The sequence below is a fragment of the Strix uralensis genome, chromosome 1 (assembly GCF_047716275.1).
Source record: "Strix uralensis isolate ZFMK-TIS-50842 chromosome 1, bStrUra1, whole genome shotgun sequence".
In the NCBI taxonomy this organism is placed as follows: domain Eukaryota; kingdom Metazoa; phylum Chordata; class Aves; order Strigiformes; family Strigidae; genus Strix; species Strix uralensis.
Window position 1 is genome coordinate 55,372,206 of NC_133972.1, and position 26,616 is coordinate 55,398,821.

Below are 26,616 nucleotides of genomic sequence, written 5' to 3' on the forward strand. Positions count from 1 at the left end.
GCTTTTATTGCTCTCAGGTTTTGTATAGCTTCACACATTTGTAACCCTCACCTTGAACGGCAGCACATTCACATCTGAAGTTAGAAACAAATGGAGCAAGCTATTAAAAATGTACAGTAAGAAGCTGTTTTATGGTACAAGTATGCACAACTGAAATGTTGGGCTTAAATCCTTGTTCTTATGAGAAAAATCAACACCCTATAAAAACAAGCAATATAGTACCATAGTGATCGGAGCATTAAAGAACACACCTTAAGTAGAAGAGGCCTCACGCCAAAGGAATAAGTACCCCAAGTAGCTCAGACACAAAATAACAAAGATTAAGCTGAATGAGGACAGGTCTTCCTATCACCTCCAAGTACAGAACACAGTAGTAGTATGAATGATAAGAGTGAAAAGAGAAATACAATTTTGCTCACTAGCTGAAGTCCTCCACTTGGAGTGAAAAAACTGATCTCTGAAGAAAGTGTTTTTGTTAGTATTTTGAGAAAAACTATTTTAACATAAAACACATGCAATACTTCATGTATGCAATATAAAATAACACATTTTCCTCACAGCCACCAAAGCCCTTCCAACCACATAAAAAAGGGTATCATACTGATGGCTGATGCACATACAAGATAAAACTTGATAAGCTTTACTCCTTATGACTATCTCAGGCAACAGGTAAACCAAGATAACTGCGAAATAAAACACATCTAGGGAACTCTGCCATTGCACAGACTAGGGTGTGAGTTGCCCACTTACCAGTGAGGCTTTCACCAGTTCTGGCAATGCTGAAGGTCTTCTATCAGTCTGTGTGGACAAGCACAAAAAAGCACCTCACTCTGCATCTAATATATTACCTTACAAAATTAGAAAGAAAAGGGATACTTTTGCCACAGTTGTCATCAAATGAGACAGAAAGTGTAGTGAGGCAAAGGACTAATACATAGTCTTAACTATGCTGGACTGCTATGCCTGTCAATTTTTATTTTCTTTTTTTCTAATAGGAATGGTGTATTGTTCAGAGTGCTGAAGAGTAACTTTTTGCAAAATTTTTAAAAAAGCACATTACTAATATTAATTTTTAGTAGAAAAACCTGGGTCAAGTATGGTGGGAATATCTTAATCAATTTAAGCAAGAAAAGATGCTATATTTTTGTCTCCTCTGCAAACCTCCAGGGTATATCAATACTTAAAATAAGTTACAACCCAGAAGAGTTATAAAACATTCAGAAACATACCAGTAAGGGAAATGAAGATTTTAGGTTAACCCAAAAAATTAGTAAGATGCAAAACAAACCAAAGAGGAAAATATACAGAATGCTGTACTTTGTGGAATTAATATATAGATTTCTCAGAGCAGGTAGTTCAACAATGGACAAACCCACTTCTGTGTTTGGAGACAGTCACAAAGGCAGTGAAATCATCTCTATACTAAAAAAACTTTCCAGCACAATATTTAAGTCACCTAAAGCAATATCCTGAAGTGTGCCAGACAACTGGAAATGCTTGTGCTTCAATTATTCTTCCTTGACTATGAATTATCACTTCACAGCCCTCAGAAATGGAGCCAGTAAGTCAATTCCCAGGTACAATTTAAAAAAAAAAAAAAAAAACAAACCACCTACAACACGTTATGGAGTTAGATGGCAAACCCCACATGTTTAATGAAGAGCAGTTTTACTGAGACTTGTGGCCATTTCCCCCTGGTTCACTTACACAGCTGCAGCACTAACAGGAAACTTCAAGTTGCTTGTCTTCCCTGAGAAGTTGCACATAAGCAAATGATGAAACAAGTTGCATTTTGTAATACAAAATAGCAAAGTTAAGCGAACTGGGCTTTGGAGCTTTTGCTTGGCTTTTTTAAGCTTCTGCATAACTGCAGTGCAACCTAAATTTCAATATTTATCTGTTCAGAAGCAGTTCGTTGTAATTTTTGCAGTTCAAATATAATCTTAATGTGGCCATTAGGATTAACAAAAAAATCTGTGGATTGTATGCTACACTAATTGAGAAAGAACCACAAAATAGCATCAGTGCATACAGCCTATAGTATGTCTATCACATCTTAAATAATCAGTGAAGAGACTAAGGCAGTGTCACATGGTCTAGAAACTCACTCTTTTTTTAAAAAAGCATGCACCAGAATGTTCAAAGAATAATAACAAATGGGTTCTTCAACAATGGACAAAGCCTATATCCAGAAGCTCTCAACACAGACATCCACCCTCAAAAGCCAAAACTAAATCCAAATACCTCCCCTCTTCCAGTTATAGGTTTCACACAGAAAACTACTGTATTATGTTCGCAGGCATGCATTACAAAAGAGGTGTCAGAACAGGTTCTAATGGTCCCTTATGTCCTACATCACTATTGATCAATTCAAGTTTAAAAAAAAAAATCTTAAAATTAAACTAAAAATTATGATAAAAAAAAACCCAAACAAAACACAAAGTAGTCCCTCTGCCAAGCTAGTATGACTGCAGTTGAATAGGCAGCCATATGGATTAGTTGTCAAGCACCATGAGAATCAAGAGGTTACAGGCCCACTCCATAGAAAAGCTATTTTAAATAATAAATTAGATGCTTTGAGAATTAGCAGCTCATCAAGCTTTCAATAATCAAAATAATATATATATTATTTTCTGACTCCTCAGATCTGCTTAATAGGAAATAGCTCCACTTTAGTACTTTCAACTGTACAGTGGTACAAAAACTGAAATGAAGGAAGGTTAAACAGCACAGCATGTCAGCCAAGTTCCCCATAACATAGTTCAGGATATATGTATTTTTTTAAGCACCCATTTTAGGGGGTATATTGAAGTGAAAACATTTATAGATTGGACTGATAATTGACATGGTCAACAAAAATATTTTTCCTGTTTCACTGTAACTTTTTCTACAACTTTTGGTATAAATCAGACTATGAAGTCACTACAATTATCCCTGACTGTGACATCTTCGAGTTCTTTGATAACTCAAAAAGAAAAAAATTAGGCCACTACCTAACATTTGACATCCTCAGTTGAAATTTCTCCCTTAAAGGCTTGGAACTCTCTGTTAACAAAATACTGCGTTTGCTGTAGAAGCCAACTGTGTAACAGGACACAAAAGTAAAAATTGTAAAAAAAAAAAAATCTTATTCCAGCTCTCTGTGCTGATTTCATTCCTTCAGACAAGTATCAACAACTAATCATAGTTAAATGTTTCACAGAAATCCCCCTTCTTGTTTGCAGGTCCTTCTCAAACAAAGTTTTTATAGGATGACAAGCTGAAACAAAGAGGTATAGCCTGCCAGAAATAAGGAGGAGGGAAATGCAAATATTTGACTATTTCAAGTAAAGGCTCGATCTCCAAAGGCCTGCTGCCACCGTTACATCAATCCAGACAGGGTCTGCTAAAGATGCACTGATCATAAAGATGGAATCTGGTCTTCCCACATATGGTGCTACATTCAAGCTAGAGCCATTCTGATTACGAGCAGCACTGCTGGATTAAGACTGTAAAAACCTCTCTCTAGATCTGGCTCCAGAGATGAGATGAGGCTCTCAAATGTAAAAGAGAAATGAACGCAACTGTAAGTGAACCAGACCCTGCAATAAAAATAGGAACCTGCATTCTTCTCCACATCCCTGCCCACCACGCAGACCACCCATGCCATCTGTCTGATAACACGGTGGGAAGCAGGGAAACACAGTGACCCTTTCCACTTCTCCCAGGATTCTGAAGCAAATTCACAAATTATTAAAAGTAAACTGACATAATTGAATTGGCTTTCTGCTATGCAACGCCATTTTTCACTGCTGACAACTAAAACTGAAAATTGTCCCAATCCCTAGATATCAGAGATCCACACCGATTTATCAGGAAAATTAAGAAGCTAAACTGCCATAACAAGAATAAATTAATACTGACTCAAGCAAAAGGCAAAGAAGAAAAAGTCAGATTCAAGTATCCAGCACTAGTCCTCTCTGAAACTTACTGCTGATGGACTGAGTGAAAGAGGCCACACTAACCCCCCTGTGCATTGCACACCCCAGATTACAAGGCATGTCCTAAAATACTGTGGGTGGGGGGTAATTTTTTATTAAAGAAAAAGGCAACAAAAACCTCACAAAAATGTTCAGGAGTTTGGAGGTTTTTTTGGACTGAAGTACGATTTACAAAGTCTTCTGACAAATATAAAACTTTGGCAAAATTAAGAGAGTACGTTAAAATGGAATAATTATACAGACGCTTTGTTGCTAAGAATCTATTTTATATACTACATTAGAGTTTAAAAGTATGTCAAAAGCTTTCATGTAAGAAAACTTTCATGAGGAAATGACAAAAATAAGTTACCAGCACTTAGTACACAAGAATGCATTTATGGTACTCGTTATACAGTGTGAGGGAGTTTAGAAAATGCTGTCAAACTTCATTAAGAAGAATGTTATGCTACTTAAAATTACTAAAACATTCCAGGCTTTTTTGACTATCCTATGCAATAAAGCAAACCTATGAGAAGTACATTATAGCTGAGATGGCAAGAATTTGCTAATAGTTTCATGCTGATTAAGCAACATGCAGTAAGCAGTGCCCTGTCGCTTGCTATGGCAAACGTGGCCCTCCCCCATGCTGCTGAATTATAATTCCATGCTCAGCATTCAGCGGATCAGCTGGAGCCACCAGCCTTTAGAGAACATTCTCATTGAAACTACAAGTATAATAAAGTATTGCAGCACTATCTGCCAAGCTATTGGAAAAAAAAATGCTTTTAAGGACATGTATGCATTAAAAATCTCTACACTAAGGTATATAGCAAAGCTCAGCACATAAAGCTGTTCTTGAAAGCTGACAGAAAGCAGCTGTTCAACTGCAGAAAACAGGTTGAATGGAAGCTGAACTTTCTGTGAGTCTCTGAGAAAAATATATACTAGGGTAAAGGGCATGTTATTTTTCTACTATGGTCATCAGTTGATAATGCACCTTTAGACGTCTGTTGCATTTGTTTGATGATTTAGCTAAAGCAGAGTATCAAACTAGTGGCACATAAAGCCTTACTATTTCTGGAAAAACAATAATTTGACATGAACTAAGCAGAGAGAAAAACGAGGTTTTCAGTGTATTTAAAATTACTGTATACAAGTTTTCACAAGAATACTTTGCCATTGATTTCTATGCCGTTTTCTGGAGACATTTTCACTGAGCTTCTCTAAAAAGGTAAATTACGGGCAACTGCAGGCATTGTAGGAGCTCCAGGTCTCAGGTCCCACGAGGGTCTGTGTAAAGTAACAGTGCTGCAAGCTAATCAGCCAGCTGCCCAGAGAGCTTTCTGCAACACTGCCATCAATAAATAGAGCTTATTCTGCTTCATGACTGCTAAGACTTAGCTGTTCAGTCACATCTAGTACAACAGCTACATTAAAAAGATAAAGCTTATTGGAAAACTTTAAATACCTGAATTGGCTTTAGGCTAACATTGCTCCAAATGCTTTTGTCTTCACAAGAGCAGCAATTGAGTATACAGGATGATTAGCTATATCTCCTAAATAACACTTACTGGAAGTATTAATAGCTGCGCTTTTTAGATTGCCATTGAAATGAGGGATTAGAGGATGGGCAAACAATCTGGCATGGCAACAGTACAGCAATCGTAGCAAAACCTACAATGAAGCCTCAAGGTATGATGAACCTTGGCAGCCACCCTTCCTCTCAGAGAAACGCAGGACAAGAGTTACAGGAAGATGTTAAACTGCTAAACTGTGCTAAGAGCACATGTACATTACATTTTAGCATATAGAATCATCTATACTGAGCAGAAACTGAAGTTCTATGCCACCTTTCGCCAAGGCAATACAAAGCTTTTGGCCATACTGGCACACTGTAACAAAACAGATCTAATAGCAACAAGAAGTTACAAACACCAATTAAAAAAAAAGCCACCCTTGTCATAAAGCATGCCTTTATTGAGATATTTAGCATAATAAATTAACACAAAAAGATCCCCCAAGTTAAAAAGGATTTGGAACAAGCTGTTTGATATGTTTTTGATTCCATAGGCTTTTTCCACATAAACCTTCCCTCAAGCATCACTGAAGCTTACAGAAGATAAAAAGCCATTTTCACATACTATTCATTATTTTTTCACATACGTAAACATAATATCAACTAACAAGTAATCTTTTAAATGGTTACATTAAAATTAGATGTTAAGCTCCCACTTACTCATTTAGCTCATTATTAAAATAGATTATCTAAAATTTCATTATTTTAACATCAAAACTCATTTTCACCTGGCAGGTTTCAACCAACAGTGAACAGATTAGACCTTCCTGTCTTTAAAAACCACCGGTCCCTGTACTGGATTATCCTTTACTAAATTTGCATTCAGATACAGTATGCTCTCAACGTTTACTGTGTAACGCTGAATACAATCAGTGGGTTCCGTGACAGCAAGATTTTGTACAATGTGCAAGACAAAGTCACTGTACAACAACTTAGAGCAGAGATTACAATTTAATTTTCAAAGGGGTCTTTGGTATTTTAAGATACTGCATTTCTTTGACATCCTTACTGTCTCTGAGTATGTTGGAATGGGACATTCACCAGCCTGCCCAAAGCAAACAAAGCTTAAGGCAACAAGCAAATGAGGTAAAAAATGTTTGGCATTAAAATTAACATTTTTTTCCAATACTTTAGATGTGTTTTGGGCTTAAAACCCCTCTGACCAGGAAAAATACTTCCAGTTTTGGCACTTACAGAAATAAAGTTCACAGCTCCACTGGAAAAGCATTTTAAAATTAAATTCCCATTACACTTTGGGCTCCTAACAGGACCAGAAGTTGGCTGTTTATGTATTGCCACCTCCAGTAAACATACCTACTCAGCTATGTAGTGTGTATGTTAAAGTTTTCAAATAAACCATAAAAATCCCACATACATTAGCATTCATCAGTTACACTGGAGGTGAGAGAGATATGAATTAAGATAAAATGTCGCAAGTCCTTCTAAACATATCAAACAGCTTGTTCCAAATCCTTTTCAATCTGGAGGATCTTTTTGTATTAGTTTATTATGCTAAATATCTCAACAACATACATGCTCCAGCACACAATCAAAACTCTGAAGTTCTTAAGGCTGCTTGAAGTCCCTCAAACTCATATTTTAATGACTTAAGACAAAGAACATCCACTATTACATCATGCATAACACCTTTTTCTTGTAACGAAGGATAACAGAAAGCCAAGTCTCATGCCAGACAAGACATACACACAACAGTTGAAGTTCAGACTTCAGTTTAAAATTCTGCCTTAAAAGATATAACAGGATGAAACAAAATAAGTGTTAGTAGTTGGCACATTTATGTAAGAATTATTTAAAAAAAAAAAAATTCCTTTAGTAGCTGTTTAAGACCACACAAAAAAGCCTGTAATTATGCCATGGTGCTTCCAAGATATTTTTTTAATTCTCAACTTTTAACTGAGCTATAACAGACTACAATTACTCTAATTTTAACATTGAGATTCTGTTTTGCAAAAGTGTACTGAATAGCAGGATGAGTATTTTTAGAAATACATCCAACCCATCATGCCTAACTTCAAGAATTTAAGGGATTTAAGATCACTTTTGAGGGGTTTTTTAAAATGCTAAAGGCAAGTACACAATTACACTGTTAAAGACTATCCCAGAAATACTCAGCAATAGGCTATAGATACTGCTTACAGCAGAACTAAGCAAAGCAATAAAATTCTCATGGGAATCTCAACCAGGTTGCATCTTCTTTCCCCCCTGCAACAGCTAAAAATAGTCATGTCTGTCCTTTGTATTTCTTAAGTCTGTTTCTCCCTGCTTGCAGACACTTTGTTGGCACCCAGTTTCAGGGCAGAAAGCATGAAACACTCAGACATGCATTTCTGCACTTTCTTCCCTTTTATTTTCCTTACACTAGCAAGAATTTCTTTCACTTTTAAGAACAGCTATTTCTGCAATTCGCTATCCAGAGTACATAAGTATACTTTTGTCACTTAATTTTGTGTTTCAACATTAAAACAGATGTTAAAATAAAGTAAGTCTGCAACTACCCCTTTACTTCAATAAAGTTAGATATTAAACCAGCATTTTTTTTTTTCAGATGACAGTTAAGAAGATATAAAAAGATACAGTATTTGTGGAATTTTATTTACATGACAACAATTCTGAGGCTGCACTCAAGCTCAGATCCAACCATACCAAGGACAACACAGAAGCCTGGTCCTCAGTGCTCAAATCACAGTTTAACATAATACACAGTGAAGCAAAGCAGCAGTTTCTGGACAGACAGTAAGGATGCACTTTGAGAAGGTGAAGTGAGAGCAGGATAAGCATACGGAATTCCTGATACCATCTATGGACACAGTATCTAAATACAGTCCCTTCCAGCTACAGCCAAAAACTTTCCTCAGAAAATCAATTGCAAAGAAAGAAATTGTCAGTGTAACATCTTCTTAGCCCACAATGTTGTCTTTATTTGTTTTAATAAACAGCACGGCAAAGACAGGCAGCAGCTTTACAGCCCTCACAAATACTGTATGGGATATCATCAGACAGTAAGTGTGGACAAAGTCTGCTGAGGCTTTAGAGTTTTACAAAGCCAGGAAAGAAGAATAAAAGAGTTTAGACCTAGATTTTAGCAAAGCACTTGGGATTTGGGTTTTTCTGTTTTTTCACAAAAGACAAAAAAAATTTTAGTATATGCAAGTTTTGCTCAACTGAGGGTTACAATAGCAACTTATGAACTAGGAAAAAGCAAGGGATGCCCTACAGTTTTTACACATACAGTTAACTGAAAAGTAAAGAAACAACGGAAAATTTACACCTTGGTGCATCACAACCCACAAGCTGCTATACGAACAAGTGCTCTCAAACTTAGGAAAAGAAGGAACTGAGACAGGTCTCTCCTCGTGAGAAGAGCATGGAAGAATAACAAGAAAAAGTATCTCTAAAGTTTTACTTCCCTCATCCTAAATGTCCTCTCTTCTCAGACAGTCACATGAAGACACATGAAGAACATAACCCTTCAGGCTGGCAAAGGCAGGAAGAAAGCAAGCAAGTAAAGCTGAAGGCTGTAGCTTGTTGCTGCAAAGGCTGCAGTGGATGACTGATTAGGATCCGCCACGGGCACAAGCATGAGTGGCTGAGCGATGAGCAGAGGGTTGGAAGGACAACGCTGTGTGACAGCTGGGCCACTGGCAGAGCCACACTGCCTCTTCTCCAAGAGCTCAGGCTCCAGCTCCCCGCCTAAAGCAAGGCAGCCATAGAGCCCCGCTGGGAAAAGCATGCCTGGGAGGAAGTGATGAAGTCCTCTGGCATAGCTTGTGGGTGCAAGCACTAAGGAGTAACACACATTATGGTATGAAAAGTACAGGGCCCTAGGGTAGCATGAAGATGCCATTAAAAATTAGAGTGCAGCACCTGGGAGGGAAGATAAGGACAAAGTCGCAGGCAGGATAAATGAACTTATTTGGAGAATTAAAGGACAATACCAATGAGATCTCAGTTTTTGTGAAGGAGTTTAAAATTGGTAGTTGCACTATGAGGTGCAAATCAAGTTCAAAGTGCTATCAAGAAACAGAAGAGTGGCCCCTGATTTTTTTAAACTTTATATATAGTGAATATATGTATATACACACACACATTATATAGAGAGTTCCCGGTGTCTAAAGCACGATGCAGTTATGCATGACAGCTATTAGCTCTTTGAACTGGATGCAGATAACCAGGAATTGATATGGGGAAGCACCTTTTTTCAATTTCAACAGGAAAAGCAGTCAAATCAAAGTCACTCAGGAATCTCATATTTAGTGTTACACACTTCAGCACAGAATAAAGCTTCTTCTAAATGCTTAAAGAACAAACAATGGTTACGTGCAACACTGTATAAAATTTCTGTTGTACTATGAATCATTTCTAAACATCTTGGCAATCTATCAAGCTGTTTAGAAAAGAAATGCGTATACAACACTATTAGATATGTTGAACAACTAGTTGAAAGACCAGAAAGTTTATTAACAATATTTTTGTTTTTATCAGACATAATATTTTATTAGAATATTTCTTTACATGGGCACATCTGTTGTAAAAGTGCCATCACATCAATGGCTAAAAAGGCAAGCATGTCCTCCAATACATCAGATTTGCAGACTATTTATGACTATTCAAGTTGCAGTATAGGAGTATGTATGGACTATTGACATACTCAATCACAATACCGCTTAAGCCAGCAACACTCCATCTAAATGCTGTACCAGCAATATTTGTAGAGCCAGGTGGTGACTAGAGCAGCAAAGTGATTCAACTGAACAGTAATTCATGAAGGCAAGAGAAGGCTAGCAACTGCGTACGTTAAGACGCCACCAGAAAACATACATAAAACTCTGCTCTTCAGCACTGCATTTAAACAGAACACAGGGAAGCTATTTCATTTAACTGTATGATCTGAAGACAATCCAGAAACCCCAGGCAAACCATTGAAAAAGGGAACAATTAAAACTATGTTAATTAAATTCAAAATGTAATATGTAATTTCAGATATAAGATAGGAGCCAGTAAGTTCTAATCGTTAATTTGACTACAAACAGAAGTTGAAGCCAAATAACGTAACATCAAAACCCAACATAAGCAATAAGCTCAATTCATTCAGACAGCTCCTCAATTTTTAGCTTTCATTTACAAAATTGTTTTATCAGAGAACTAGAATTAGTTGAAATATAGACTCCAAACACCTACACCAGTCTTCAGAGCACAACTCTGCACAAGCTCCCAGTCTCTGTCAAGAGTTTACAAATGAAAAGACAGGGCAAACAGCTAAAAACTGTTGAAAGAGGGGGAAAAAAAATACCAAAATTAAGGTTGCTTTACTTCTCAACAATCTCTCAGCCATTTCAGCATCAATAACTACCATACCAACTTCAAAATCAGGAGTCCTCTGTATGCAGTACTAAATGTGCACCCACTAGCATGTAAGGTTTTTGCAAAGCATTCATACAAGGAGCTATTCCATGTCTTCACTCATACTTTTCACCTCTTCTATGCTATTTTCAGCACTATTATCTCCTTTTCAAGATGAGAGAGGATGGCAACTGCATGCTATTTAAAATACAGAAATACCACAAATTTAGAGTTCTGCATTTTTGTTTTGCCCCATTTTGTACTACTTTCTCTATGCTGGTTTGATTGCTTCTCTGCATTAACTTAGTTCTTTCATAAAACAATCTACTAAAACATTAGTCTTTCCCAAGGACTAGCTCAGAAGCCATATTAAGATAGGCTAAATTCAAAATCGAGAAGTGTAATCTAACACTATGTTGCCCAATTACTCACCATCACAAAAGTCTCCTGAAAATCTTCAATTTTTACTATCCTGAAAGATTTTGTCCTTTAGCATTAGAACAAACCTCACGTAAGGGCAAAACCTGTTTCTCTCTATCGCTTTTAAATCAAACGTATCCGGCAAGGCACGTCAGAGAAATATCAGCTGTTTGGGTACTAGATACCCATAGATTTTACTTTCCTTTTTTTAAGCACAAATGTCTACTATTCCAGAGAGAGCTGCCTAAAAAAAAAAAAAAAAAAGAGAAAAAAGCATTCTGCATTTTATTCTACCGAGTCATACGTTCCCTACCATTTTGTCACACTGCTGTGAAACAAATGATACTTTCTTTACAATTCTACAAAATAACAGCACATTTATTCCATAGGCAAACACTGCAATATTAAACTGCCTAGATAGTAACTAGGTAAAGACGTACCAAAAGCAATTGTTTATATTCAGAGTTATATGCAAGAGCAAGATACAGTCAAATATTCTCAAATGGATTTTTGTTCATTACAAAGCAATTTAAGTTTGTTCTATATCTGGAGGTTCCCGACTTAAAAACAACAGAAGCACTGCCAGTAGAGAACAAGCAAGTCCTGGGTATCTCCAGATGCTTTCAGTTTAGGCAGAAGTCAGACAAAACACCAGTTTCTCTTCTTAGAGCTGCTTTTGTTTAAAGCATTTACTCCACCATCCATAAAGATTCTGCCATCACCCCTGCCAAGGGTGGCACCTTGCACTGCTTCAAAAGAAAAGGCAGGTGGGACAGCAGGCACCAAAACTCATATTACACTTTTCTAGATAAAAAAAGAAAAATCAATTCCATATTATGACTGTTACTCCTTAAGCACTGCAGCTGGAGCTTCATTTGAGCCAGTAAGTAGTACTACCAGGATGAAAGGCACAGGTTTATTAGAGTAGGTTGATGCCTTGGAAGTTGTACTTTACCATTTTCTGCATGAAATTAAGGTAAACGGGTGAAAAGTCAGAAGACTCTGTTGGCACTTGCACAATTTTAACACTGCTCTAGATGCTTATTTCAATTCTGAAAGCACAACACAAAACTACACGTACCAAGCAGATCTTTAGCTTACTCAGCTGAGCATTCAGACACCAATATTAGAACATGCCAGGCAATTAAAACCAACTTGTCTCCCAGGTTATGATTCTTCAACAATTGCCTCACATACGTAATACTTCTGCATTTTGGTTCTTTTTTTAAAGAAGGTCAATCTGATTTGCAGCAGGGAAATTCAGAGGAGCATGTAGACTGTAGGCAGTGTTAGTGGGACACAGTGCCTCCTCATTCTAGGGCACCTAAATCCAGAATTACTCATTCAGACCGAGAGGTATAACTATCTGATAGCTGACTTACATATTAAAAATACTGAGACAGAGCCAATCACAAACAGCACCACTATAAAGTGAAACTATCCAGATCTGTTGTCACTGGGTAAGAGAAAAAAAAAAAGCCAGGAAAAGTATTCCTTAAAGGTTCTGGACAGGCAACATTCAGAGTTACTGATGTAACTTAGAAAATATTTCAAGCTTACAAAGTTCTAGCACCAGTTACTGGAATTACAAAAAAAAAAAAATATTTTAATGTTTTACAAAATTCCTTAAATTATAAAGCTTTTAGTTCCTTGTCACTAAAAGTTATTCTTCACCTCATTATAATGGGCATATTTCAGCATTTAACATCATTTGAATAACAAATGCCAACTTTAAGGAGTTAAGAGATTAAAAAGATGGTACTTAAAACATAATTCCAAATATTACATTATACATGCCACCATGAATCTGCAAACATGCTCAGTTTCATTAAGAAAAAAACCTCTTGTATATAGCGTGCTTCCTTCTTACTGTCAAATTATTTATTCCTCAGGCAAATGAATGAAATAAAACAGCACAAGATATCTTACAATAGAAGAAAATTAATTCTGAGTTCCACAAAACCAGTAATAGCCATTTATTTTAGAGGTTTAATGTTTGACCAACAAGGCAGTTTAACGATTTGCCACCAGCCTTTCCACTAAGTAACAAAGTCAAGAATGCTAAGATCTCCAGAAGACGTGCTCTCATATCTTCTACAGAAACACAAAAAAATTATTTTCCCAAATAAAAAAAAATTTACAGCAATCCCATAGCAATTGCAGAGGTAACACAAAGATCTCTCTGCAAGATCTTTACTACTCAGAATTAATCAAAGCAAAACAACCATCCTAGTGATAATCCCCTTTAGTGCTTCACAGTTTATGCAATAGTCAATTACTAAAGAGGATGAAAGAACAATCTTTGCAAATAGGTCACTGTCTATATTTATAATGATTAAAACCAGCCTGTCACTAAAAGTAACTTTTAATAAGCATAAAAAGTAACATTAAAACAGTGCATGTACTTTACTGTTAAATATATTCTATGTCCCCTATGACAGAAGAGGAGGTAACACTCAGGAGAAACAAAGTTATTTCACACAGGTTACGCATTAGCATTGCTGAAATATTTTAATTTGTCTGCAACAATTTTATTGGGAAGTATCATCCTCATAAAGATAACACCTAACCATTCTTGACATTATCTATAAATTTACCCAACTCTTTCTCCATCTACATGCCTTCTATCTCAAAACTTGTTAGTAGATACTACCTGCAAACGTTGCCCAAAGCTTCTTTTCAAGATCTCTTTTAATGTCTTCCACTTTTACTTCAACTTTTCTTTCCTGTTCAGGCATGCCTAATGCCTATTTTTTTTTTTTTCTTTGGAACAATTACTCAGGGTTCTACTGTATAGTGCTGGGACTTCCCATCTGCTTCTTTCAAGTATTGTCCATCTTCTGCTGCAGAATTCTCCTCTTCAGAAATTTCCTTTTCCCCCCATTCCTGGCCTCTCTGAAGAGTATCTTCTGCCCTTCCTGTGGGATCGGGACATCACACCTGACACCATTTTCCTAAAATTTTATTGAATTTCATTGACTCTCACAGCTTCAAGCACCACCACTGTGTCTGTGATTCTTATGTCCAGCTGTGCACTCCTGAAGCGTTTAATTCAATTCCAATTCTACCTGCAGTTACCGTCTCCACCAGAGATTTAAATCTGGTTAAACTGTAGCTTGTTTCCTCTCAAGCCCTACCTTCCTACAGTTCAAGTCTGTAAACTCACATCTGATTCTTACAAGGCCTTATGCACCAGAGCTGCACCCAATAGTTGGAAATTCTTTGCATAAAATGTCAAGAATTTTCATTACCCAGTCCTGTTCTTTCTCTTGACCAGATCATTTGCTTCAATTTTCATTAGCAAGTTCTGCTCTCAGTTACCTCTCTATCCCTCATTTCATATAATATTTCAGCTGCTAAAAAATCCTTCCTTTATGCAGTACTGCGGAGACTCTGGATCTTCCAGTATTTCCACAGCCAGCAAGCCTATGAGCTCCAGACTGTACAGCTGCAGAACCTGCAGTTCATTACCAGAAAGAAGGAGGATAATCTTCAGAGAATAATGTAACCACCTCTTAGAAGAATCTCATAACAGAAGCATTTCTCTGCATCTCATACATTTGTACTCAGGATACTGAAAACACACTGAAGGTTGGGCTAGGGCTCAGTACTATCACCTTAACCCTGAGCCAAAAAAAATCACCTACACAAAGGTATTATTATTAAGGTCATTCTTGCTTCTAATCTTACAAATTTAAGAGAAAACACCTGTAGTTTAGAGTTTATTATAATGCAGACTGCGTAAAACTGAACTCCACAGTAGGCAGGGAGGGAGAACTACAGTCAGTCTTGTGAAGTGAAATCCTGTTTGTGCGTGAAAGCCGGGAACTTGATGTTCTCACTACAGACTAAGAGCAATAAAAACAGCTTTCTGAGCCATTAATTTCTGCACAGCTGATCTCTACTAAACAATAGTCATTATTGAAAGAATTCTAAAAAAACACAAGGCTGTTCCAGTGAGAAGGCTGGCACTCTGAATATCTAGACTGAGCTAACAGTGACATTGGTGCTACTACTGCTTTAATCCCTATGGCTACTAAATATCAAACATTTTCATTGTATTTAAAGAGCTTGTGATTGCACATGATGAGATTAAGTTACTTCACAGTTTTAAAATAAGACAACTGCAAGACTCAGCATCCAGATTCTTGTCACCCAAGACCACAATAACGGCAAGTCCTTCAGTAACATCAGAAACTGCCATGCTTCTTCCACAGACAAAATGTAGCATTATTAGTTAAGTACTGTGAAAAAATCCTGTATTCAGACCTTCCACAACCCAGTGAAGTCTACAAATATGTGCATAGCTGCTCCACTCAAATCCAAACTTATGAATAGGTTGTAGCATTGAGTCAAGTATATTTGTGGGGGTGGGAGGAGGGAGAAAGGTGAAAAGACTAAGTGTCACTGCATCAATAGCCACAGGGTCCGGTGGAAACTGAGCAGCAGGCCACGTATGTCTTATCATCTGACAAAAGACACGCACGTAACATGAATTTCATCTACTTCAGAGATGGAGATGCATCACACTATAGTCAACACAGTACAAGGAACTATCTTAACATACAATATATGTAGTTTACCACACTAAAGTTTAAAGTAGAATAGAGTTTCTAAATATTCCTTAGTATTTTCATCATTTGTTTGGCGATCAATTACTACAGCAGCAGATGGGCTACTACACACACTTCTAAAATAAATATCTAATAATTATTTTATCCTTCCAAGTTCTAAGTGACTCATATCAGCTACAGTGAGCTAGTACACTCTGTAAAGAAAGTGCAAGAAAACTGATCAATATTCACATTGCATAAGTGAGAAATTACTCAAAATTAAATTCAGTAATTCTATTTATTCCTTATTATGGGGGGGGGGGGGGGGGGGCAAAATAAAATTCTCATGAAAGATACAAATATTAAAGGCATTAAGTCCCATAACTAGAGAAATTTTGAATTTCAAGAATGAGGTCAAGAACAGAGTAGGATATTAAAAAAACTACTGATTCCAAGTATTTCAATAAATACATATATATAAGAGTTCAGAGTCCAAGCCTAAATCACCCAAACAATCTTGTATCTTTAAGATCTTCCCACATTCACTCATTAACTAAGCAGCTTTGTCTTAATTCTGTCTTATTAGCAAAGTACTGATTCACTCCACGATAAGATTTTTATTTCTAAAGTTAGCTGATATCAACCTTTATTTGATTACCACACTTGAGTGAGTTCCTTTAGTACTCTGAATACATGCTGGCAAGTGGTGTTTACTACAATGATCAGTTTGTACCCAAGCAATAACAGTTTAACATTACAGAGTAAGAAAGTTCAAGACTAGAGAGCTTTTAACCTTAGAATTTTAAAATAATTTAACATCTCCCTACAGAATGTGGGGAAGGGTGTGGTGTGTTGGAATTACCTATATACACACATACATAATTATGTGTCAGTACACATACATCATTGGTTCAAGGAAAAAAGATAGATTACAATAGACCAATTAACTTGGTTACCCGCACTAGAAGTGACCTGATTATCTAAATCAGAGTGCTAATCTTTTGTTGGGGGTGGAGGAGGCCTGTTAAAAAAAAAAAGTGAAACCACTTTACTAAGGCGGCCATCAATGCTCAGTTTTAGCCTGAAGTGGGAGTACATCATTCCTGAGATTCTTCCATACTAATTAACAAACTCACATGTTTTGAGTTTTAATACAGAGTAAAGTTGTAAAAAGCAGAATTGGCAAGGCTGACTCATTACAATGAGAGTCTACAAATAAAAGAATCAAGCCAGAAATTAAACATATAAATCTTAAGTGTACCATTTTTTAACTATTAAACCCACTAATACATCTATTTACAGCTCTTACACTATCTATACACATACTTAGGAAAAGATTGCAGTAACTAGCACTATTATTTCAACAAGCCAAGAAGTGAAGAGTTACTGCAGTAGGCTCCATTCGTCTGGAAGAAAATATAACCCAAATTCAGTGTCATCTCAAAACAATCTTAATGAAGAAGGAACAAAAGTGGTTCTGTAACATTGAATCACAGGATAACGTAAATGGAATTAATCGCCAAAGCAAAGTATTTCTGCAAGGAATAGAGCTATACACATCAACTGTTTAGTCTTCAATAACCAGTTCATGCTGAGATATGACATTTTTACTTCAACAATCTGAATTTATTAGGAATAAGTCTCAAAACAGTAGCAAGTAACTATGGCAATAAGCAAACAAAAAAAACAACACAGACAAATCTACAGGGATGATTTTTTTAGCTTACCTGCACTTGTTCTGTGGAGCTACTACTGAGTTCATCTCCAGACTCCGAATCTTGGTGAATTTTTTCTGAGCCTTCTCCTGCTGAATCACAAGATTGTTCATGCAAAAAGCTGGTCTTCTCTATTTCCAAGAACTCTGGACATGGGAAATGACCCATGGAGACGGTTCTATACTGATTGGAAACCTTGGGAGATTGCAACTCATTGTTAAGTTTACCATTGTTTTGGGTAAGGTCCAGACTCAAACCGGGAGTTTGACCGGGGCTATTGTTCAGTCCCAGATTTTGATTGGCATCTCGAACTAAGCAAGACACTTGAACTGGAGAAGATTTTCCAAAACTAGAAAGCTCTGGTGACTTATTCACATTTTCGGTTGATCTCTGTAATCCATGCGTCAACTTCAAAGCATTATTTGGCAGCATGCTTGCAGGCTTAACAGGTGGCATCAGCGCTTTTCGTGGTATTTCCTTCACATACTGTGCTGGCACATAAAAGGGTTTGGAATTTTCATCTCTCTTGACTTGCCACCAATCATCATTAGTCTTTTTCACCAAGATGTATTTCTCCCCTTGCTTAATCACAATCTTCTTGTCCTTGGCCTCATACTCATAGTCGTACTCCACTTCAATGTACAATTGTCCTGGAATGATCTTCCCACCTTTATCAGCCATTTCTATTTGAAAAGATTTCACCTTTTCAGGCAAAAGGTAAGCCACATTCTGTTTCTGAAGTGTTATTTTCCTGTTAATAAACAGAGCTGTAAGAAAAAGAAAAAAACATATATATGTAATAAAGTAATTGTTTAAGAGCACTTCAGAGGCAATTAATTTCAAAAATAACCCTGCCTATTCAATTTATGTCAACCTCAAACTAATCAATTGATAGAAAGATGCAAGATTTTCAGATACCTTTCTCAGTGATAAAACAGAAAGTCAGTAGAACAAGTTAGTCACTGATTTAACTCTCCTATTCACACAAACCTCCTGTTATCAAGTGGCTCATTAAGCCTGTTTCTATTACTAACTAATGTTGCTCGATCATCAGGGGCTTGGAGGGAATACTAGTCCGAGTCAATCTCTTGTTTACACACAGGCTTAATTTGTTAATGGAACTGTGTTACTACACTGGTTTTAATCAAAATATTCAAAAAGATATTATTATTTGCTTATTTTGATTCCTCTTTCAGTTCAAGAGTGCTCAAAATTCCTTACAAAATCTCTTAAATCTTCCTCCAATGCTACACCCTGGTCATCAGGTTCAGCAGGGGCTGGCAATCCTTGATCCATACGTGCTGCACACCCTAAAGCCTGCTAACCTTCACCTAACTGGAGAAGGAGGTGACTAGGAGCTATGAGACCCACGCTGTCTGAGGCTGCAGATCACGTTGCCTATGCATCTAGCTGTTTTCCATAAAACAGGTGGTATAATCACTTTTTATTTCTGTAAATTGCTAGTGTAACTGCAATACAGCATTTAATCTATAACCATGGTAGTATTAAAGTATTCAATGTTTCCAAGATACTTTCGTTTCAGTGATTTAAATTTCACATATTTACTTTGCTCTTAAGAGAATTTTTTTGTGACATACCTTAGAGAAAACCTGATCTAACCAAAAGTTTGACTAAAACAGAAAACACAAACAAAAAACCCAACAATAATGAAACAGGACTACGAACCGAAACCAAAAAATGGATAACACGTGAAAATTTTGAGAAGGGCTTTCAGCACCTTATAATCCAGACAACGCCATTGTATCCGCACCCATGAACTACAAGTTCTCTCTATTTAATCATGTAGCATCAATGTCACAATTCTTAAGTGGATAAGCATCAGTCTTGCCAACTTAGACTGAACACAACATAGTTAACATGAAAGATACGGTTTCTTAATCGTGAAAATCAAAGCAGGTAAGTAAAGGGGAAGATCTCTAGCATTCAAATAGAATGCAGGTGAATTCAAGTAAAATGCTGCCACATTTAATCTCATAGAGATTAATAAATATTGTTTAAAAATGCATATTTCATGAATGAGAAAAATTATGTAGAAAGTTGCAACTCCGCAAGTTAAGACTTTGTGATGAGATTTGGAGCGTTTACCCTGCCACAGAGTGGAACTACTGCAATTCCATGCAGACACACACACGGAGTAAACTCAGCTACCCTAAACGGGACTAAGGACAGAAACAACAACAAAAAAGGGCTACTGGGGAGAGCTTAAGCAGAAACCCCCAACAGTTCTTCAAGTTCTCTTTCACCATTTCTGCCATCTGGTCTGAGCCTTGAAAAAAATAATGTATTTCCCACATAACTGAGCGGAGAAAGAAGCAGCTAAAAAGCTCAAGTATGATGCCAAGACAGAGTGCCCATCTTTAAACTGCATCTTTCTCTCTCCTACAGTCCATCTTCTTTTACCTCCAGGAAGCATTTCCTACAGGTAACTTGAAAGCTACCATCATTCGCAAAGCTCCAAATGGAATCAGAAGGTCAGACAATTTTATCGAGGACTCAGCAGAAGGAATGACGGTACCACATTCAACAAAGCTGAGAGTAGAAAAGAATGCTAGGATTCTGGTGTTTACTCTCTCTACCATAAAATGGTACACTGAAATTCACAGCATTATAGTCTATTTACAGACTCGGTACAAAATAAACTTGCTTACCTGCTGTTCTACATAAATAGGTATTTTTTCAAGTGCAGCTCTGCAGTTATTTAACAACTGTAGCAGAAGGTAAACACAAACTGCAGCCATTCCCACTCTCTTCCTAGTTTTGGAAGCTCTGCCTTAACAAATGTTATGGTTTCCTCATTACTAAACCTGACTCCTCCCAACACTTCAAAGCTGCTACCAACCCCCTTCATGGCTTCAAGGTCATACACCAGAAAAATGCAAGTGTTCCCAAGTTACAATCCACCTCTAAAGTCTGCTACCTTGGAAGTCAAAAGGTAGCATGAGGATCTATTTACACTGTTTTTCCTTCTCCAATACAGAAACCAAGAAGAGAACCTAAGTCTATGGTTTCCCACAGGGCTACCAAGTGTTTAAAAGTTTGGCAAAAGAGAAATGAAAAATCCAATTTCATACAGGTATTTATTGAGAATGCATGCTTCACATTTTTTCAAGACAGATAGGTTCAACAAGTTGCATTTTATGCTTAAAAAACCAGAATTTTAAGAAATACAGGTCAAATAAAATACAGTAGCTACAAAAATAGCTGTATCCACTTTTGAAGTCAGTTTTGCAGTCTCATCCCTTTCCATAAAAAAATAAAAACCAACAAAAATAAGCAGCACAGTTTTTTGTTCTCTTACCCAAACGGCAAAATTATCAAGTCAACAGCAAACATTTGGTAATGTTGAACATATGATCAAAAAGAGACAGGCTGTGTTCTGCATTTGATCAGAACACTAAAACAGTTTTATAAACATAACACATCATCAGGATCAAACAAGGCTCTAATTCTCCACCTCAACAGAGAAAAGCAAGCAATACCTATGGCATAGGTAGGAAATCTTTCCAAATTTAACAAATATCAACATTAACCCTGCAGGTCTGCAAACAACTACCATGGTCTTGATTTCATAAATGCAAATGCATTACATTTTATTTTGTTTGAATTTTTTTAATGCAGCTGTTGTGCCACAGAAGGTAGACTGCCTGTACCCTATGCGCTCTCCAGGGGACAGCTCACTGTCATGTCCTTTCAAGTGTCCATCTATCTGTCTCATAGAACTCGGGTTAAAGAGCCACCAAAGCCTTGGCCAAACCTCTATTGTAAGGGACTTAGAATAATTCCGATGTGAATGCACAGTATTGACATTTGGAGTACTGACTTCGTTGTGCTACTAGTCGACAGCTGAAGTGATAGGTCAGGTCAGACTTTATAATCTCACTGTATTTTTTTTTCCTTTACCATTACCTGTAATGCTGGATGGCACCCACTCTGGTAACGAAGGTTGAAGAACCCTAATTAGAGGACAATAATCATGAAATATTATTTACTTCCACAGAGGACAGCTGTAAGATTTAATACCTTAAATAAAGTCTCAATGCCTGATTAAGAGATTAATAACAACAAATGCCCCCACTGACACCAAAGACCTAAGAAAACTTACAAATACCAAAAAACAGACTCAGGCCACACTCTTCTTCTGCTGAGGAAAACCCCGATTGCTACACGGTAGCTAATTTAAGGTGGGCCACATCCCCACGCAGCAACACCGTTTCGCAGAGCACGTGCGTCGCCCTAGGAGAGGACACGCGTGATTACAGCCACGGCCCCGGCCGCCCAGCGCCCTGCCGCACTCGGGAAGCAAGCGGCCAGAGGCTCTTCCACTCGATACCCACGCACAGATCTCTTCGGGATCCGATTTCCGATGGGCACCGTTCCCACCTCTTACTCAGCTAAGGCCGAGTGAGGCTGGCAACCCTCGGTGTTTGAGGGGGTCAGCTCCTCCCTTGCCTCCTCTCCCCGCCCCGCGCCCCTCCGCGGCCACGGCCCGGGGGGCCTCTCCCCACGCGAGGGTGCAAACGCTTGCCTCTCGCCGGATTTTATCTACGTCCACACAAAACGAGACCTTTTCTAAACCCCACCTTAGACGGGTGGGGTTTGAAAAGCTTTAGATTGCTCGGGGGTAAGCCTTTCCCAGGGCGACTTAAACCCTACAGCAAGGCGGCCACCACAGCTCTCCATCTGAACGGCAGAACGATGCTCACTACATTGATCTCGAAGCACATGCAAAGGGTCTTGAAAGAAGCATGGTCCTACCACACACAGAATCATAAGTATGATCATATATGATATGTAGATAATACAATCATATATCATATTAGACATGATCACCCCTAACTTCACCATTATCGAGACAAGAAAAAAAAAACATAAACATCAGAAGGTACACAATAGGTGTTTCATATCACAGAGTATTTTCTTCTGATCTTCTAGACCCAGATAATTGAGACTTGAGATACACTAAAAACTTTTTTCCTATTTCTTTTATTTTTCTCTTGGAAAAAACCTTACCACGGCTATGGAATTGTTACTTACTTTATAATACAAGCAGATGATAAGTTATTAAAAAATGCCACTGAGGATGTTAAACAATCGCCTTAAAAATCTTTGTGTGACCTTGTTCAGGGTGTCCTACAAAGCAGCAGCAGTTGACTTGTGTAATCTTTTTCCATTTTCAGCATCAAACTTCACCCACTACTGAAATGAACCCTTCCGCAGTGCTGATACAGAAATAAACTCAATTACTGGAGCTAAATTAGGATAAATTCTTATCAGTTCAGGCCAGATGAGATACCCTGGCTACAGCTCACTAGATTCTATGCTTCTGCCTGGGCATTTTTCTTCGGGGTGCAAGCTGTACTGCATGAACACTGCTTGGGAGACTGGTCCCACAATAATCTGGTTAGAATGCAACCCTATTCATACCTTCCTTCCCAAGGGTTACCACTCTTTATCCAGCACAACTAACTCCTCAGCTAATATTTTCACGCAGACAACCAGCCCTCAGCAGTGCCTATAAAAACCACCATCTGCAAAGTGCACATCTAGAGCATGCAAAAGTTGTATAAAAATAGATGCGAAGATGCAAAAACAAACAACAGATATAGACAAGACACAGACAATTTGTAAGGTTTATGAAAACAAACTTAATCCTTTACTGTTTCCTCAGAGATTACCAACACAGGCTAGAGAAAAAGCACTACTTCCAAATAAACGAGCTTCCCAGAGCTCCCAGAGCCTTAAAAATTAAAGGCATAATAAGTAACCCTTTAACAATTGCCTCGGAGCACTGGATGAGCGATGCATTTTAAATAACCGTCAGGACAACTTTTCGAGCCACGCCGCGGCACCCCGCACCTTCAGGAGCCTCCACGCACCAGCAGCCCACCTGCTCCTCGTCGCGGGCTTTTGTTAAGTTGTTGACTCCAACGACCGGCTGCAAACGGCGCCGCACCGCCGCACCCCGGCCTTTAAACCACCCCAAGCTGCCGCGCTCGAGTTAACGCCAGGGCGTCGAAGCCCCCTCCCGGGTCGGCGGGGGCGCCCGGGAACGGCCGCCAAGGCGCCGCTGCCCGCCGCCGCCCTTTGTTTCCCGCCGGCCGCGGCCCCAGCAGGTGAGCGGCGCTTGCACAAGGCAGGTCGGGCGGCCCGGCCCGGCCGCCCCCGGCTCCGCGGGCGCACCGGCAGCGCCCGGGCGCGGAGCTGCCTCCCGCCGCCGCCAACTCCGCGCTCCCGGCGGCGCCCAGGGAACGAAGCCGCCGCAGCCACCGGGGGCACCGCGGGGCGGCGCCGCCCAGACCCCCCGCCGGCCGCCTGGCACGGCAGGCGCTCCCCGGCGGCGCCCCGGCAGAGGGAGGGCGGCGCCGGGGGACCTGGGCCGCTGCCGTGAGCCGGCCCCGGCGCGGCCGCGGACGTGCCCTCCGCGGGGCCACCCTGCCCTGCCCTGCCCGATTGTCCCGGCGGCGGCGGCGGCGGCGGCGCCGCGCTCCTCCCCGCTCCCTCCCCCCCGCCGGGCCGGGAGGCGCGGCCCCTCACCTGCTCCGGCGGCACGGCCGGGCCCGGGTCCCGCTCCGGCTGTGGCCGCTCTCGCGCTGCGCTGCTCTCCGCTCCGCTCCCCCGCCCCGCCGGCCCCACGCCGAGTGTCAGCTCCGGGGCACGGCGGCGTCACCGCTCCCTCGTCACGTGCCGGGGGCGGGGCGCGCGGGGGGCGTGTGGCACGGGGAGGGGCGAGCGCAGCGCAGCCCCGTTCCCGCCGCTCTCATCCGGTCCCGTCCGGCCCGGCCCGGCCCTGCCGGCGCGGCGATGGCACTCGGGTCTCGGGTGTCGCCGCGAGGAGCGCTGCGGCGGACGCGCGGCGCGGGCCGGGGTGGCGGTGGGCGCCGCCCCCGGGTCCGAGCCTGGGCCTGCCGCGGCGTGCGCCGAGCCCCGCCCGCCCCGCGCGTGGCTGCCGGCGGGGCTGGGCGCGGGGGGGGGGGGTGTTTGCCGCGGGGCTCGCCGCGGAGCCCTCAGCAGCGTGAGCGGCCGAGCGGCGCGGCCCCGGCTCCGCGGCTGCTGCCCGCTGAGGAGCTGCGGCCCCGCGCCTGGCTGCAGCCCGTTGGGCAGCGCTCGGCCGTGGGGCTGTCCGGGACCGCGGGCTGGCGCCAGAGCGGAGGCTCGAGGGGCAGCAGCCTGACAGAAAGCGCGGGTCCTGGCCCCCAAAGGGGGCGTTGCGCGTAATTTGGCATTGGTGGGCGTACAGGTTAGTCCATCCATTCTGCCGTCCATCTTTAATACAGTCCGCTAAAGCAATCCAGCGTGACTGCCAGAGCGATAAGATCATTTTCTAATTCACATGTTAATGTGAAATATCCAGACCTTTCTCTCAGTAATAAAAAAAAACAGAAAACAAAAGCTACACCCCTTCCTCCCTGCAACCAGGGGTCGGTCTGAGTGCTTAGTAGTTCATAACTGAAGAAACAATTTCAAATAATCTGACCAAAAAGAAATAAAATAATCCCATTCAGTTATTCTGAGTTAACTTGCTTGCTATCTCTTACTACATTAGTAAAAGTTGACAAATGTCCAGTTTGGGAACATTTCTGTGTCCTTCACAGCATTTTCAAATTGTAAGTAATCTTATCTTCATCTTTAAAAAAATAGCATCTAGTCGTCATGGTTGCAAAGATAACCCTGAAACCATGAACTGACTGTAACCCATACAGTGGTATCGGAATGAATCTGCAAACATCCTGAAACAATGGCACTGAGATGTGTAAACTGTCTGCGCTCTATTAATCTAATCAAGACTGATGTTGGCCCTAACTTTTTCTTAGATTATTTTAACACACAGAAGAAGGAAGGAGACAGTAAAATCTTCAGAAGGTAGGAAGTACAGATTTGCTGAAGGCAAAGAAAGGCGATGGGAAGAGACCTGAGGAGTGCAAGCAAGAGGAAGAGAGAAACAGAGACCCTGTTTGAGGAAGAGATTAAAATAGCATCAGTAGGTATAACTGACCATGTGGACACATTTTCGTATCGAATGATATTTCCCGTATCGGTATTTCCTTGATGCCTCCTATCAGGTGGCATGTGACAACATGCAAGACAAGTAGTAAACACTGCAGAGTTTTGCTACTGTGTATGTCAGCCTGATACTTGTGAAAATGTCCCCTTGGCACCAAGGATCATTTGACTTTGGGCTGCCTGGCCTTATAACATTGTTAGTAAAATTTTGTTGATGTTGGAAGGCTGATGTCACTGTCACACCTACTCATTCAGCAGTTATTCACAGACTCTGGAAAAACAGACTAGAGACTAGTGTTTCTGTTGTAAGGGAAGCAACATCTTTTGTATAAATGTCTGTTATTTATCATCAAAAGGTGAAAGAAATCTGTACAAGGACAGTTTTGTATTCATACTTACTGTTTTGTAAATTATATATATGTGGAAAAGATACAGAGTAATTCAGGGTATAGTGTTCAGTTGCATTTTTTGTCTAATAAGATTCTATCTGTATGCCCAGTTTTGTGGTAGAAAATAATATACTCAGGACACTTGGGTATTTCTGAGCAAGCTGACTGCATTTTACCTGCTGACATGCCTGAGGTATACATAAAAGCATCTCAAAAATCAGTCATAGTAACCACATTGTAATTATCCTTCCTTACTGCCAAGGCTTCACTAGAGTGCTGCAGGATATGGCATTAGTGATTCAGTCGGAGGCACTCTTCCCTCTGAGTCAGTGTTGAACCAATGGTCCCACATAATATCAACATGCATAATAGAGCCGAAGGTGCCAGAAGATATGTAATTTTGAGTCCCTGCCCAAGTGCAGTCACAAAAGATTCCACATTACAAATAAACTGTCCAGCCCAAGTTCCAATTTTAGCATCTGTTACATTTTCCATCTGTGAAGGATTTCTCTGTCATTTCTCTGGAGCAGAAAGAGCTAGAGTTCGCAACCTTTACTCACCGTGACTTGTTTTTCCTGGAGATGTAGGATGGCTGTCATACTGACACCTCAGACGGGACTA

General features: G+C 39.9%; 1 protein-coding gene across 16 annotated transcripts in view; it reads right to left on the reverse strand.

The window, feature by feature from the left end:
* ARHGAP12 (Rho GTPase activating protein 12) overlaps positions 1-24,276 on the reverse strand; it is an 81,149-nt gene extending 56,873 nt beyond the window's left edge. For 10 of the 16 annotated variants that reach the window (XR_012628805.1, XM_074867353.1, XM_074867344.1 and 7 more), the window contains exons 1-2: positions 24,140-24,227; positions 17,597-18,351 (exon numbers count right to left, since the gene is read on the reverse strand). Coding sequence is in view for 15 of the 16 variants with exons in the window: in XM_074867353.1 (XP_074723454.1) it covers positions 17,597-18,265 (669 nt within the window). In the remaining variant the exon portion in view is untranslated. Of the gene's footprint in view, positions 1-17,596; positions 18,352-21,511; positions 21,559-23,492; positions 23,628-24,139 lie in introns of those variants that run through there. The other 6 variants (XM_074867371.1, XM_074867362.1, XM_074867275.1 and 3 more) reach the window with 6 other exon arrangements.
* Between the last annotated feature and the right edge of the window lie 2,340 nt (positions 24,277-26,616).